The following is a 17,314-nucleotide window of genomic DNA, read 5'->3' on the forward strand; positions in this document are numbered from 1 at the left end:
CAATATTTTTCAAAATGGTACAGCAATATTTCTCAAAAGCATGTATCTGCTTGGTGTTTTAAATTTGCAAATTACTACAAATACAAAAACAGATATGCCAATAAGCATAAAGCAGGCTTTTAATAGTTAAGTGTTTAAATCGATGGTTGGTTTGACAAAAATCTTAAATCAATTAAATCCATATTATATATGATAAAGTTTGATAAAATTCTGACAACAACTTATAAAATTAAGCACATCCTTCCTATGACAATATATCGGGATACGTATCGCAATACATTCATTCTGTATTGCAATATATCGTGAACCACTCTTGGCGTTTTGTGACGCCCCTATTAACAGGTGTGTAGTTGAAAACTGCATAACACAGGTAATTATTTTCTAGAGTAAATTTGAAATGTCCTATGAAGTGTCTCTATAATGTCAATTTTTTTTTTACTGTCTGAGAATTTTAAACCCATTTTTGTGCAAACACCCAGGTAATAGTCACCTGGAATGTCTTCAAAAATATCACCAACAAGAGAAAATGCAGTTTTATGGTTTTATTCAGTTGAATACCTAAATTGCTAGTCAAAGGTATCAAATAAAAAACCTGACATGTGATTCCTTATTATCAAGGGACATGGCCTACTCTACACAGCGTATTTCACCTAATAAGTACAAAATGTAGATTCATTCTTTGAAAAATGGCTAAATTGAGAAGAACTATCATAGCATAACTTTAAAATACATATGAATGAATGAATGAATAAAAATGGGTACCTTTATTTTATAAATAATTTAGTTTTCTATTTTTTTTATTAATGAAAAATTGACATGATTTGTAAATGTTGAGTAAAAATACAGCTAATTAGTAGAGCATCATATTTACAATCAAATGGAGACAAAATACCCCTGTTACAATGGTAAAAATTAAAAATGTCCTCATAATAGATTTTGAGAAAGATGGAAAGTCATTCTAAGGCAAAAAATAGGATGCTGACACGTTGGGCAATAAATAATGTTCATAAAATATATACATATGGACGGAAGTCAATTTATTCTGTTTCATACTAATCAATTTAGATGCTAGACTTTGACGAAGTTTAAGGACTGGTAAAATAACTATTTACAGATCGGTACTCCAACCAATAATTAAGAACTATGTACAGATCACGCTTCACATCCATATAACAATAATACACTCAAACACTTATCACAGATAATTTGGAAATGCAAGCGAGGGCTGTTAAGTTAAAACATCAACCTGACCCTAGAACTCCAAAATAAGTCCCTGTTATTCATGGTTGGGTTTCCTGTCTGTTCTATGTAAATTATTAGTTAAATTCTTTGGGTGGTATCCCTCAACAAACCGAGGACTCCTGAGATCAGATAGCTGTATTACCGGTACTGAAATAAAGTTCCTTATATATAATTGTACAATCACATTAAGTTACAGGAGGTAAAGTAAGGGCAGACAACTGTGTGACGACGTCATACACTTTAGATTATATACTAACAACCAGACTGAACTAACTGTTTCATTTTGCACAACGTTCTTGTAGACAACATAGTTAAGATGTTCTTTTACTGATATCTACTTCATAGATACCAGTAATGTAATAATTAAGAATCTTATCAAAGATTATTAATTTAAAAAGAGCAGCAATGAAATGCTTTGGAGTCATGATAGCACTCTTTGGTATTCCAAAATGTATTAAGTTTGTGTCTGATTTCCAGCTGACAAATGTCTAGTATGTGTTTCTATTCCTTGCTGGTCAACTTTCAGTATGTGTTTTTATTTCCTGCTGTTTTAAGTCTAGTACGAAGATATCTAATATGTGCCGTCCACTTGCATTTCGTTCTCAACAGCTTGAAGGGCTGCCAAGCAATCCACCGACAGATTCAGACTGCCGATCACATTCTTCTCATTCTTGACATCTAACACTGGAGCAGAAAAGGATATCTTATGGTTACTAATATATTTACATAAATACAAATAGAAGTCACTAGGTTTAATGTTTAACATTGAGGAAAAGTTAACTCTTTAAATAATCAAAGCTTAATATGAAAATGTTCAAGTAAAGCAGGGATAAAAGTGTGTAAATGATTCAATGAAATAAAGATTATTGTGAGTTTATTTCCAGAAAAACAAATTTTACACATGTAATGGCAGATATTTGACCTTTTGAATAAAGACTCGAACAGTTAAAGGTTTTACTTGGTATATTAGCCGTTCCCAGTTTATAAACTCCCCAATATGGGTCCCCCAAACATAACCAGATCCCCCTTGAGGAGGCCTCACCTTCCACATCTTGCTCTATGATGTTCTCCCTCTTCATGAGGATGGTTTTTATGCTGACCCAGGCCACGCCCACATCCTCGCAGTCTCCCTCCATGTCTTCATCAGGGGGCTCACTCACAATGGTAAACCGAATCCTGCGCACAGCAAAATATGTAATGAAATTTATACAACAAGAAATTGACAGAGTTTTATGCTTTTATTTTATGTCTGAAATAAGAATTCTAGTTGAGCACCAAATTGTATAACAGAGATACCTGGTACATGTAAACGTTTGCTAAAATTTCTCCACAGTGGGAGATTACATCAAACTGTACAAGTCTACTTGTTGAGTGGAACACTTTAATGTACATCCTATATCGGTATAAAACTGAGAAGTTTAAACAGGTAATGTTTTATGGTACTTCTATATCAATGCAAACATCCCTTAAACAATGTAGGTGTACTATCAAGGAAAACATTTCCAGATTTACTTTATTTGATAGTTTCATCCCAAAAATGAACACAGCTCTTGGCCCTTGTGTTAGCAATTAATGTGCTTGAACTTTACCAGTTTTGCTAGAAAAAAAAAAGAAAAAAAACATACATTCTGGAAAGTAAGAAAAAATGTGACCATGACATGACATTGATCTTTGGACCTGATTGAGATCATTATAAAAAGTTAAGCCTTACCAGGTGCACAAGATAAATAAGTACTTACCGGCCCTGCTCAGGATCATCTGGTAGTAACATGCTGGCCAGAAACTGTCTTCTTGTGTAGTTCTTCTCTATATCCACTTGGAAAGCTAAAATTGAAAGATGATGTTATAATCTTTGTTTTCTGAATTGATTTCCTAACAGACTTGGATGTTGCACTAAGAAACTGAATGATATAATTAAAATTGCATGACATCAATCAACACTCTTTATGTTGAGCAAATTCAGTTTCAAGCATTTTGTTCACTGTCTGCAATAGTAACAGTGCTTAAAATCATACTCTTGCCAGTGAAATTGAAAGATATGATGAGTTGAATTTGAAAAAGGGGAAATACTCACTCTTGCTAAAGTTGAAAGCAATCTGTTGTCCAGGCTTTGGTTTGGGGAGGGAGAAGGGTGTTTCCAGCTCCTGTGGTTCGATGCCTAGGAAATTGTAGGCCACGAAGAGCTGGCGAATGTTGTCCCTGTGTAGAACATTAGCACCTTCCTCCAGTGATAAGTGTGAGATTGTGATAGTCACAAAGTTACCCTGTAGGCCAAAACGGAAAATATTTATAAGGTAGCAGGAAGCTCAAAGTTATTGCTAATACCAGAAAGGCTTATTTGCAAGTGAAATGCAGTATGGATAATTATTATAATGACTCCTCTCTAAAACAACCTAGCAGCTATATGTAGCTTTTAATGGTAAGAACATGCATTGATTCTAGATCTGCCACATCCTAACAATTATATAACACTTCACTGTCAGTTCAGATTTTGAAGAACTCAACTGGATATTTCCATCGAATCTACCTTCTTTGCAGTAACCTTTTATTGGCTGTTTTTGATTGGTAGTGCTTGGTAGACCAACTCTCTTTGCTGCAGCCTTGTCCTGACTGTGCTCAGATAGAGAACCTACATTCTTTGCCATGGATTTATCCTGGCTACGTTTGGTTGACCCTATATTTTTTTGTTGCTTCCTTTTTCTGACTACCCTTTGTTGACCTACCTTCTTTGTAGCAGCCTTTATCTGGCTGGCCATGATTGGATGAACTATTTTAAATGCAACAGTTTTTTAGCTCACCTGCCCGAAGTCCTGAACGGCTAAGTAGATTTTCGCTAAATTTGGTCTGGAGCATCCTTAGGCCAAGGGGACTCAATTTTTTGTATAAATGGTGGGTGTGGCCCCCCTGGGGGCAGAGGGGTGGGGCCCTATAGGGGAAATAGAGGTAAAACCTTAAAAATCCTTCTTCTATCATAGGGATGAAGAGATTTTATCCGAATTCAGTCTGGAGCATCCTTAGGCCAAGGGGACTCAATTTTGTATAAATGGTGGGTCTGGTTTGGGGGCCGAGGGGCAAGGCCCAATAGGGGAAATATAGCAAATTCTTTAAAATCCTTCTTCTTCTGTAGGAATTAAAGGATTTGTTCAATATTTGGTCTGAATCATCATTGGGTGAAGGGGAACTAATTTTGTATAAGCCGTGGGTCTGGCCCAACAGGGGCCTGAGGGGCGGGGCCCAATAGGAGAAACATAGCAAATTATTCTTTAAAATCCTTCTTCTTTTGTAGGAATTAAAGGATTTGTTCAATATTTAGTCTGAATCATCATTGGGTGAAGGTGAACTAATTTTGTATAAATGGTGGGTCTGGTTGGGGGGCCGAGGGGCAAGGCCCAATAGGGGAAACATAGCAAATTATTCTTTAAAATCCTTCTTATTCTGTAGGAATGAAAGGATTTGGTCCATATTTGGTGTGGAGCATCCGTGGGTAAAGGGGAACAAGTTTTGTATAAACGGTGGGTGTGGCACCCCCTGGGACCTGAGGGGTGGGGCCCAATAGGGGAAATAGAGGTAAAACCTTTAACCTTTAAAATTTCTTCCCTATTTGGTCTGGAGGATCTTGGGCAAAAGGGACCAAATTTTGTATAAACAGTGAGTGTGGCCCCCCTGGGGGCAGAAGGGCGGGGCCCAATAGGGGAAACATAGCAAATTTTTCAAATACCTTCTTCTTCTGTACGAATGACAGGACTTTGTCCAAATTTGGTATGAAGCATCCTTGGGTAGAAGGGGAACTAATTTTGTATAAATGGTGTGTCTAACCCCTCTGGAGGCAGAGAGGCGGGGCCCAATAGGGGAAATAGAGGTAAAACCTTGAAAATCCTTCTTCTACCATAGGGATTAAGGGATTTTATCCTAATTTAGTCTGGAGCATCCGTTGGCCAAGGGGACTCAATTTTGTATAAGCAGTGGATGTGGTCTCCCAGGGGTCAAAAGGGCGGGGTCAAATAGGAGAAATAGAGGTAAAACCTTTAAAATCCTTCTTCGACCATCGGGATTAAGGGATTTTATCCTTATTTAGGGGTGGGGCTCTGTTTGAAGTTTGTTCTCGCTATATCTCAAGGACTGGATGGATTTTTCTGAAATTTCATATGTACTTACAGCACCTACCATGGACTTCATACCAATTATTTCAAACATATTCAGGTTAGCAATACAGGGCCTCTTGTTCCTGACTGGGCTACTTAATTTGACCTACCTTCTTTGCTGCAGCCTTTTTTTGGCTGCGCTTGGTCGGTTTGGGTGCCATGATTACGCCTTCGCTGTCTGACTCCATGACATGAGGAGTATCTGACTCGTGACTGCTTTCCTCTGTGATGGGCGTGGGTTCTGTAGTGAACTGGAGGGTACCCGAGGGACTGCCCTCCGTTATATCCTCAGAAATCTCCTCTGTAACACATAATTAATAGTATTTAATAACATCAGGTCTTCTACGTCTTTGTGAGTGTTATACCACATACAAAACCTTGAATTTCACTAATTAACATCAAACTGATAGCAATTCATTATAATTAGGAATCACAAACCGTATATTCTTGAACAGATTGTTGACTAAGAATAGCTTTTATAGTGGAATGTTTACATGCTATAGTGTTGACCTATATGTATTCTGAAAATAAGATAGACGGTTCAATGTTGATGAATGGCTGGCTACTTTTGCTGGCAACTGTTATAAATACCGATACACATGTGAAGTAGGAGAATATTACATTACTATTCATAGATCATTTCAAACCAATAAAGTGACATCACTATCAATTTATTTTCAAGCACGCCCACAGTGTCCAGTCGATATCTCCAGTAGTTTTCAACAGATTAACTTCAATTAATTACTATGAAGCTGGAAAGAGTTCGATTACCACTGTTAACCTACAGTAATTTACGGAGTTATGCCCCTTTATTAAATATTTTTTTGGGATTTTTTTTTTATTATTATATTTCATTGACAAATGCATTCCATCCCTTACAAACTTATCAATATGCCTACCAGTATGCTCCTCTTCAAACATGGTGTCCGACATCTTGGATTCTTCCTGTAAAGAAAAATAATGCATTCATTTCAGTGTTAATGCATTTCAATGTCTTCAGATTGAATGTTTAAGAAGTAAAAGATTAAAATCAAACATTCATAGAAAGTATTAGCCTTTCAGTTTAAAATGGAATTCATTTTGTCTCAAATGTTAAATTTTGGTATCAGTTTCACATGTTAATTAGTAGTGAGAAATGAAACTTAAGTTGAATAATCTCAAAGATTAAACTGCAGCAATTAAAATTCAAAAAATCTCAAATGTTACAGAGCACTACCGGTAATTAAAAGTAAACTTCGTCAAATGTTAAACTTGAAAATTACAATAATAAGTAGTCTAAAACCTTAGATAGGAGCAATCAAATTTAAATAGATTAAAATACTGAATAGGAGCAACTACAACTGATTATAGTCTGAAATATTACAATAGACCAATGACGGTAGTGTGTAGAAGCAATGCCTCCAATGACTGACATAAGAGGCGTGTCACTGTTTACATATGTTCCATTTACCTTTGGACTTAAAATCTCTTCTTTTGTATCTGAAAAGAAATAAAAAAAAAATTGGTTTTAATATCTTATCTAGGGAATTAGATTACTTGGCCTTGATATTATAAATAGTCTTAGTCCAAACTTTGTCTTTATAACAGATACTTCTCTTGGAAATCAGCCAAACTGTTGTAAAACAATGCATGAATATTGTAAAGTAACCTTTTTAGATATACAAAAATGTAGTACACATGAACTATAAAATGATTCAACAATCATAACTTGGAATTGGTTTCTTGATCCCAGGGCAAGGAAAGAGGTAATTTAGACAATGAAACAGACACCGAGTGTAACAAGGCTTGTGTACTGTACCAAGAGTAGACAGTCGACAAGCATATTAAGTATGAAGTTGATGATTATACACTGCATAGACAGATATAACAGTAACTTCTTCAACAACAAGAAATATGTTACAGGATGTGAAAGCGAGTTAAATGTCCATGAACTATCATGTGAAATACATAATAATAAAATTAAATCTACTAGTCTTAACAGACTACAATGAAATACTTAATATATTTGATTACATACTAGCACTTTTATTTCCAGTGAAAGGTCTGCTATCATTCTATAATATTACACGGATATAATAAGCACCTCTATCAGATTTACATTTAGCATTGCATCAACGGAATTCCTAATTAACAAATCTGAATGTCCTGATAATTGGCAACAGCACAATATACTGACCATTGAAAATGTTAAATGTGTATAACAAAGCATGCGTTATTGCTGGTTTTATCTATTATCATTGCTCGCTTGAATTGGACATCATAATGTTTGTTAATTTGACGCCAGTGTTTTAGTAGTAAGCAAATATGAGGACAAGAGGAAAGGTATTAAAACAAAAAAATCCTTGTTTGTTATTGATATTTAGGGTATCAAACTTTTACAGTACATGTAATATAAGTGTGAAACCATTGGTACTGTCACCATTTATGAATACATAATGTAGATAGTGTCACCGATCGCTACACAGTGCTAGGGGATCCCATGTGATATTGGGTAATGAAAAATTTGTCTTGACCAAACAGATTACAAGATTAAGGTATACCACAGATGCTTGGTAGACAGGGTTACCTGGTACATACATGCCATAAACACACTGAAAGCTACATGAGATCTATTCACCACCACCTGTACCCACATACATAAAAGGTGCAGCCTGCAGTATATACTCCAACCAAGTTAACGACATACACAATACATAAAAGGTGCGGCCTGCAGTAGATACTCCCACCAAGTTAACGACATACACAATACATAAAAGGCGCAGCCTGCAGTATATACTCCCACCAAGTTAACGACATACAAAATACATAAAAGGTGCAGCCTGCAGTATATACTCCAACCAAGTTAACGACATACACAATACATAAAAAGTGCAGCCTGCAGTATATACTCCCACCAAGTTAACGACATACACAATACACAAAACAAAGCACCGACATGAGTCCAAAACATTTTATGGTTGCACAACATAAACATTGAAGCTAAATTGTAACTGTATAACAAATACCAAAATATCCTTACTACTTGTCATACAGCATGCAAGGTAATATTTACATACAAGGAAAACAGCATCCCTTGATGTGACTGGTTACCATAACAACAGCTATAACAACCATCATACCTAGGTGTGGCTGGTTACCATAGCAACCATCATACAAAGGGTGGGCCTTGTTACCATGACAATATATATATACAGTTATTGACATACAAGGGTGGTATTATTGACCATGCTAAGGTTTAACATAGTGGCCATACTATTACCCGTCAAAATTGTTTTCCTAGCCTTAGGGATCGGCTTTTTACCCTTCTGCAACCCTAGAACATGAAGGTCACATAAACATGTAATCCATTCTCCTGTACTTGTACCCATACAGTAACAGAAACATATTACACCTCTCCATTTGCCTGAACATTAACAGGTTCAGGAACATACCCCCTTTAGGCCCTGAAATGCAAGTTTTTAAGGTAAAGGCTACAACTGCATCAGTTATAATCCAAAAGAAGTGTTCCACTGAGTTTTTTTTACTTTGTGCATTCTCACTCCTACACAGAAGATGAAGCAATCCAAGTTGTTTGTGGCTGAGAGTATCTGTCCATGTTTGTTGAGATTTTATAGGCTTTACTCTCCATAAAGTCGACTTTCATTTTGATGCTGTGCATTTATAATTCCTGGATGGTAACATGGTATAATGTAGACTTTACTATCTATTTCTGAGTATGACCCCTTCAGTTTTTCCATTTTCTTTTTTATCTATCCCAAATTTTCAAAAGTTCAAATTTTGATTATTCTGTTAAATACTATACACTGCAACATGTGATTTTTATGGAATCTTTAAAAAAGACTTTAAACAAAAATTTCATCATATTGACAACGGTTATAATTAAATATAGCTTAACCTGCTGGTACCCTTTACCTTCACACACAGAAAGTACATTGTACAGAGTAAATAAATATAAGTCTGATAGATGATGATCATGGCAGAGCTATCATAATGAGTGTTATGATCAGAGCAGTCTCATGATCAAATGCAGTGTCAGGATATCACCATCAGGATGAGTGTTAAACCTAAAAGAAAAGAATTGTTAAAAGTGACACACAACACACAGTGGTAGGCTACTCACAAATCTTGAGTGGAGAAGTTTAATTAAGTCGCACAACAAACAGTGGTATGTAATAGAAGTCAGTGGTAGTGTACAAGGCAATCTTGATTGTGAGTACACTGTACCAGATCACACAACATGCAGTAGTATATAGAATAGGGAAAGTCACTCAGCACCCAGTGGAAGGATACAAGGAACCCTATAGTGGTGTAGTATTGTAAGTCACACAACATGCAGTAGTATATAGCATAGGGAAAGTCACTCAGCACCCAGTGGAAGGATAAAAGGAACCCTAGAGTGGTGTAGTATTGTAAGTCACACAACATACAGTAGCAGGTTGCAAATTGACATGAAGTGTGTCAATATTAACCAAGTACATTGTATCTTCTATTTGACTATCACAAACCCAGGGTCTACTGTTGGACTTTTACAAACCCAGTGGCTACTGTTGGACTATTACAAACACAGGGCCAACTGTTGGACTATTACAAATCCAGGGCCTACTGTTCGACTGCTATAAACCAAGGGCTTGATTCTGAACTATAACAAACCCTATTACTTTCTATTGGACTATAATAGGCTATGGCCTCTTATACAAAATCAAGAAGAAAATAGAGGAAAGTGTTTTCCATTGCATTAAGAAAACACAGTGAAGAACTTAAAAGATAAAATTAAGTATGCACACACAAAGAAAGATCTTTTCAATGTTAATGAATAATGATTTACAAAGCCAGGTGAATTTAAATGAAAAAAAACTACATCTACAACACACCAATCAAAATAAGATGGAGAGTTTATATTGAAGTCAAAGGTCAAGCTGGAGGTTGAGGATGAAATATGTTACCTTTGACCTCTCCATTAACATCAGCCATTAGGCTTTGAGGAGGTTTAACACCACTGGCTGTGTCACTCTCCTCATCTGATTCAATCATCTCCTCCTCAATAATCTCTTCCTCTACAACTTCATCCTCCTCCTCCTCATCCTCATGGGGCGCCTCCACTATCATTTCTCTAGAAGGGGCTACAAGCACATGCTCTAGTCAGTACTAGCTCAGTCAAATATCTTAGTCGTGGGTTAGAATTCAAGGAACTGCATGCTTCCAGAAGCCAGTATTCAATCAGCAATCTGCATACTTCTAGTCAATGCTAGCTCAACAAAATATCTATAGGTCTAGGTTCAGAGGTTGAGAAACTACATACTAACCTCTTAATGTCGGTTCAAAGGTCAGGGGCCTACATCCTTTTAGTCAATACTAGCTCAACCAAATACCTATCAGTCAAGGGTCAGAAGTCAAGGAACTGCATACTTCCCCTGCTAGTATTAATGAACCAACTACCTCTTCATCTGGGACCAGAGGTCAGGGACCTACATGCTTCTTGTCAATACTAAGTCAGCCAAATGCCATTTAGTCTAGGGTCAGAGGTCACAGAAAACCGGATACTTCCAGCCAGGACTCCTCTAACTGGATTCAGATTGCCAATTTTCTCTTAGACTTGGTTCAGAGATCAAGAGCCTACATGCTTCTAGTAGCTCAACCAAATACCTCATAGATAAGTTTGAGGTCAAAGTCAAGGGGGGTCAAAGGTCAGGGAAACTCATGCTTATATTCAGTACTATATCAGCTGTTTGCTTATCAGTCCGGGGTCCGAGGCCTGGGACCAACCTGCCTCCAAGTAAATTCTAAATCAGTCATTCTCACTGATCATGAGGAGTATGGAGTCTGGGGTAGCTAACATGGGAACACATGTCTAGCACACACCTAGTTGGATGACTGAACAAACATGCGTGGTATGATACATGACTAATATACAGTCTAGCAAAATAACAGCACTTCTATAAGTTCTATATTCTAGCCAAAATAACAGAAATAGTCCTCATAGTATTACAATCAGCATTTGTATCATCAACTTGTACTGGGCAATATCATGGGAAACTCCACTGTATGCTCCGATAGAATCCAGCAGTCTGTAGACCAGAGATTACGTAATAACGCTGATAGAATTTTACATGAAAAATGAATTGTCTAATAATGATTGTTAGCAGCAAATTACATTTGATCAACATGCTTCAATACTCACTCTGGTTATCTGGCATATGAATGCTTGGTTGAGCTGGAAAATATAAGCAATAAAACAATCAGTAATATGTCACAAAACTGTTAGTAGTGTAGTAACAATGTTGTACGATCACTGTAACAGTAGGAGCAATAAACCTTTGGAGTAACTATATATGTATGTCCCTGCCTTTATTTAAAAACATTTTTCATGGAAATCCAACCACAAATATTATGAACGTACCACGCCCAGAGCAATCACAAGTTTTATCCATGTACAGTACTAGTGACCTTGACCTTTGGTGTAAAATGTTAAAACATCAACTCATTCATACTACTGTTGTACTTCATCTCTTTATGAAGTGTTATAGAAACACTACGACAAATGAAGATGCAAGAGAGATGACGTCATTGCACAAAGTTTCTATTTATAGTAATGGTGATCTCGGCCTCTGGCGAAGAATATTGAAAAGCAACTCAGTCCAAGCTACCTTGGCACTCAAACCTTGTTTAAAGTTTCTAGGAAATTCGATCACAAATGAAGACACGAGGGATGACATTACATCACCTATTTTCCTATATTAAGGTGCTATAGAGAGGAAGGTACTACATAAGGACTCCTCTATGTCTCGGATTCCACAGCTTGCCAAAACAAAAGTAACTGTTATGAGTTATGTAAATATTCTATGGAAATAGGGTTACAAAACTGAAGAATAGTAAAATGTGATAATGCAGGACTTACCTGGCAGGGTTTCTGTCATTGAATCTGACATACTTGATGGCATAATATCAGAAATCACCCCTTTCACAGCATCATTGACAAGTGATGGCTCCTGACTGGGTTCTGCATGGAGCCGACGCTTTGGAATTTTCTATGTAAAACACCACAAAAACAACAGAATAAGATGTAACTAAAATTGGCCAAAGAGGATAAGATAGCCCTGCTGTATAGCCTATTTGTCAACAGATGATCGGAGTTATCAGCTGGTCATTGATTAGTCACTGTTTATGTTCAAAAACATTAGATAAAAATATTACAGGAACAAATCAAAGTTAGAGTTATATAGTTGAGATTGTGGAGTCTACCACAACAATCGTCGCTTTTCATGTTGTAGATTGTCAAAATTCATGTAAAAGAGTGTTTGGTGAGCATCACCGAAGATGACATGGAGGTGTTTCTTTTAAAGACAGAAGTAACATGTTATATGTCGTTATGAAGATTTTGTGTGTTGCATATGATAAGTATAGTATTTAAATTATGTGCATGCATGTATGTTGTAGTTACTATGAAATAAAAGCTTTAAGTGAAAAATCTTCAGCCATTTTTGTTACATGTTTGTAGATGGCATTCGTGTAGGAACAGCTTTAAGATTCTGATTTAATACTAATGTTTGGGAATTCCTCAAGGTTGTTGCTGAATTGCCCACCATTTTCTCCAAACCCTTTTAAATTTAGTTTCCATTTCAAAATCCCCAAGAAATAACTGGGAACCTTCTGACTTATATATCAAGCTGGAAATAAGTTATCACACTGTTATGCATATAGAATTTAGTCAATGATTTTGTAACCCTCACAAAAAACCTGCAGACCAAAACTAGCCAAAATATAATAAAAGTCCCGTAATCTTAGATTCAAGGGACTATATACTTACTATAGTTGGGGGAATTTCTCATAATACACAATTTGACAAAATGATGTGAGAAAACTACCTGCTATACAAGTATATAAAGTTCAAAACTTCAAAACCTCAAACTAATTGCTGACCACTTGTTACCTTACATACATAGAAGGTATTTCTTGGCACTATTGAAATAAACAGTGACTCATGTGTAGAAACAGTGTGACCCTGACCTTGGCAGGCTCTCCCTCCCGGCTCTCTGGTGGTGCTGGCATAGGGGTGGAGGTTGCAGAGGGTTCCGGGAACTTGGCTGCTACCCTAGACCTCTGTTTGACTGGCGTGATATCTGATTCTGCGACAGACTGTCTATCCGAGTCTGACTGATCCTGATGTGGTGGAGCATATGGTGGTGCAACCTCCTCCATCACAGGTGGGTCCTGCAATAATACATTGTATTACATTGAACTAAATGATTAAAAAAAATATTATAGGGATAAGTAGATTCACATTTTATAAACAAATGTATATTTTTTAATACAAAGAACAGCCATCTGCAATAAACTTTTGCCTCCAGTTTTATTTGTGACCTCAAAGTAAACATGATTTGAACTATCCAGCAATGTCATTTCTAACCCTATATGTTAACTATAGCTGTAAGCTGGTTTATACAGCAGAAATGTGAAAACAAATACTCATATGATATCATAGCTCCAAAGCAATGGTATTATCAACGTAAATTTGATATATAACATGACTGGAATGTAGACTCCCTTCAATATGATGTACATCTATGAGTTTTGACCTTTATGTATAATGCTTTATGACCTTACCTGTATGTGGACACCCTTGGACATGATGTATGTATACTGCCCTATCAGTGTGACCTTACCTGTATGCGGACACCCTTGGACATGATGTATGTATACTGCCCAATCAGTGTGACCTTACCTGTATGCGGACACCCTTGGACATGATGATGTATACTGCCCTATCATTGTGACCTTACCTGTATGCGGACACCCTTGGACATGATGTATGTATACTGCCCTATCAGTGTGACCTTACCTGTATGCGGACACCCTTAGACATGATGTATGTATACTGCCATCTTAGCTCCATTTCTACCGTTCCGTTAATCTTGCTGTTGGCTCCCTTCAGCTCAAAGATGCCTTGGATGGACTTATTATGTGCTAAGGGAATAAGGGGAACATCTGCAATCCCTAAGTATGCCGTCTGCTCAGGGTCAGTATCATCAAAGACGAACACCTTCAGTTGCTACAAATCAAATATGGCTTCATTAATCATCAATTGATAAAAACACCTGCTATAAAGGAATAGATGACATATTTTTGAGGCTAGATAATTTTCTGTGTTGACCTGTTTCTGTCTGGTAAATATTAATCAGACAAAATTCTGCCTGATTTCTGTGGTCTTCGATGTGTATGAAATAATACTTATCACAGTGAACACTTATCACAGTTAACACTTATCACAGTCTACAATACAAATGATATCAACATCACATGATGTTAATTTCTTCAAAACTTTTCTTATTTCCGAGGTTTCAGGATATATATATACAGAATATTATTACAGGACTAAGCTATATGTCACTCACAAAGGTTTTTAGGTAGTGGTCCAGCTCCTTCGTCATTGGTACAGGGTAGGTCATGTGATCATTGTACTCTGGGTTGTTTGTGCTCGCAAGAATCACAGTGTCGTGGTCGTTGAAATCGAAGAATTGGTAGATACAATATGGCGATGGCTGGACATCTGAAAACACAAAGATTATTAAATCAAACAGGATTAATATATTAAACACATATTTATTTATTTTATTACTTATTAACACTGAATAAATAAATATAACTTTAGGTACAACATTTTTAATTATCGCAGCATGAATTGCTGATATTTTTCACCTTCAGTAAATTATTGAGAAAAATTTCCGAACTCAAAAAAAAAAAAAAAACAGAATTCAGAGCTGTTGGCAACATAAAAAATTCCACACCACAATCAGTTCAAGAGTCACAATGTTAACCCTTCTAAAAACGAAAATTTATCTTTTTCTTTTTTTTTTAAGCCTTAATTCCCCGATTTTCTGAGTGTCCATTTTAGGATTATGATTTTTGAAATTTTCTTACCGGGTATGTATAAATGTCAAAAATGTATCACTGTTAAACGAAATGCTAGTGACTAACTGTAACTATGAGATGCTACGTACCTATCCAGAGACATGATACACTGGTTAGGCTGTGTATATATATATAGATAGATAGATGCACTGATAATGCTGTCTTTGCCTCTACTCTAAGCAGATACCAAAACATCAGACTACAGGATTAAGAATGATATTATATCTATCTAAACAGCTACCTGGGACTATTACACTAGAAATCAAATACCTGACTTATTCTTTCTGCTGCGGATATGGCTACTATTAAGATATGAAATGCGTCAGTCGTGTACTTTGAATTATTTCTCTGGTAATGAATACTTACTGTCTCGCCGAGGTTTGATGTCGGAACATCGTAGGATTTTCACATGAAGTTCGTTCACATTGTCTGCTGGTCTCTTGGCAGCTGTCTCATCGAGTGCTTGTAAGGCTTCTGTCGCAGCCTTCTCATTTGAAGTTACATATCCCAGGGCTTTGGTTCGCTCCTAAATACATAAACAGTAAATGTTAAGGCTCTGTCAAAAGAGGTGGCTTAATTTTCACTGGCTATCGTCAACTTTGACCCAGGTATGGCTTTTATCGCTCAATGAATCAAATTTGAATAATGAATAAAATTATTGAGGAACAAAAGAGTCAAAGAATTGAATGTTTTTTGCTATGAGATGATACCTTGTACAAACGGAGAGCCTGGTCCATAGGCACACGGAGACGTATCCAGTACTCCACACTTCCAAAACCAATACCTGCTCCACCACTGCTGTCGACACCTGTAGACAAATCATGTATATGATAAGTGATCATATTGCTGTTAGGGTTTTTCCTCAATGAATTGGGAAAAAGTCCCTTGATATCAACTGGAAAACACATCAATTCATCAGCTTTGGTGTGTGTAATTTTTTTCTTTTTTTTTCATATTCAAAGAGGCAGTTTGTTTTATGACCTTGAGATAATTAAGACAGTTTTCTGGCCTTCTTAAGATTATTTCTTCAAAAAATATTATCTAAAAGCATCTACCTGGTATCTGTAGTAAGTAACAATATGGTGTAACTACTGTCCTGTAGCGAGTATTGTTTTGTATCCAGTATCTACCTGGTATCTGTAGTAAGTAACAATATGGTGTAACTACTGTCCTGTAGCAAGTATTGTTTTGTATCCAGTATCTACCTGGTATCTGTAGTAAGTATCAATATGGTGTAACTACTGTCCTGTAGCGAGTATTGTTTTGTATCCAGTATCTACCTGGTATCTGTAGTAAGTATCAATATGGTGTAACTACTGTCCTGTAGCAAGTATTGTTTTGTATCCAGTATCTACCTGGTATCTGTAGTAAGTATCAATATGGTGTAACTACTGTCCTGTAGCGAGTATTGTTTTGTATCCAGTATCTACCTGGTATCTGTAGTAAGTATCAATATGGTGTAACTACTGTCCTGTAGCAAGTATTGTTTTGTATCCAGTATCTACCTGGTATCTGTAGTAAGTATCAATATGGTGTAACTACTGTCCTGTAGCGAGTATTGTTTTGTATCCAGTATCTACCTGGTATCTGTAGTAAGTATCAATATGGTGTAACTACTGTCCTGTAGCAAGTATTGTTTTGTATCCAGTATCTACCTGGTATCTGTAGTAAGTATCAATATGGTGTAACTACTGTCCTGTAGCGAGTATTGTTTTGTATCCAGTATCTACCTGGTATCTGTAGTAAGTATCAATATGGTGTAACTACTGTCCTGTAGCAAGTATTGTTTTGTATCCAGTATCTACCTGGTATCTGTAGTAAGTATCAATATGGTGTAACTACTGTCCTGTAGCGAGTATTGTTTTGTATCCAGTATCTACCTGGTATCTGTAGTAAGTATCAATATGGTGTAACTACTGTCCTGTAGCGAGTATTGTTTTGTATCCAGTATCTACCTGGTATCTGTAGTAAGTATCAATATGGTGTAACTACTGTCCTGTAGTGAGTATTGTTTTGTATCCAGT

At 36.5% G+C, this 17,314-nt stretch overlaps 1 protein-coding gene across 6 annotated transcripts in view; it reads right to left on the reverse strand.

Annotated features, from left to right (window-relative positions):
- Positions 1–527: 527 nt before the first annotated feature.
- Positions 528–17,314, reverse strand: part of LOC110466767 (protein fantom-like) — a 36,179-nt gene continuing 19,392 nt past the window's right edge. For 3 of the 6 annotated variants that reach the window (XM_021523512.1, XM_021523509.1, XM_021523510.1), the window contains 16 exons: positions 16,001–16,098; positions 15,657–15,816; positions 14,774–14,928; positions 14,221–14,430; positions 13,389–13,592; positions 12,280–12,409; positions 11,563–11,595; positions 10,328–10,504; positions 8,644–8,697; positions 6,835–6,863; positions 6,284–6,329; positions 5,495–5,685; positions 3,317–3,506; positions 2,982–3,066; positions 2,285–2,418; positions 528–1,926 (listed from right to left, as the gene is read on the reverse strand). In XM_021523512.1, the coding sequence (XP_021379187.1) occupies positions 1,814–1,926; positions 2,285–2,418; positions 2,982–3,066; positions 3,317–3,506; positions 5,495–5,685; positions 6,284–6,329; positions 6,835–6,863; positions 8,644–8,697; positions 10,328–10,504; positions 11,563–11,595; positions 12,280–12,409; positions 13,389–13,592; positions 14,221–14,430; positions 14,774–14,928; positions 15,657–15,816; positions 16,001–16,098 (2,009 nt within the window). In that variant the 3' untranslated portion in view covers positions 528–1,813. The remainder of the gene's footprint in view (positions 1,927–2,284; positions 2,419–2,981; positions 3,067–3,316; positions 3,507–5,494; positions 5,686–6,283; positions 6,330–6,834; positions 6,864–8,643; positions 8,698–10,327; positions 10,505–11,562; positions 11,596–12,279; positions 12,410–13,388; positions 13,593–14,220; positions 14,431–14,773; positions 14,929–15,656; positions 15,817–16,000; positions 16,099–17,314) is intronic. The other 3 variants (XM_021523514.1, XM_021523513.1, XM_021523515.1) reach the window with 3 other exon arrangements.

The sequence above is a fragment of the Mizuhopecten yessoensis genome, unplaced genomic scaffold (assembly GCF_002113885.1).
Source record: "Mizuhopecten yessoensis strain PY_sf001 unplaced genomic scaffold, ASM211388v2 scaffold11145, whole genome shotgun sequence".
Classification (NCBI taxonomy): domain Eukaryota; kingdom Metazoa; phylum Mollusca; class Bivalvia; order Pectinida; family Pectinidae; genus Mizuhopecten; species Mizuhopecten yessoensis.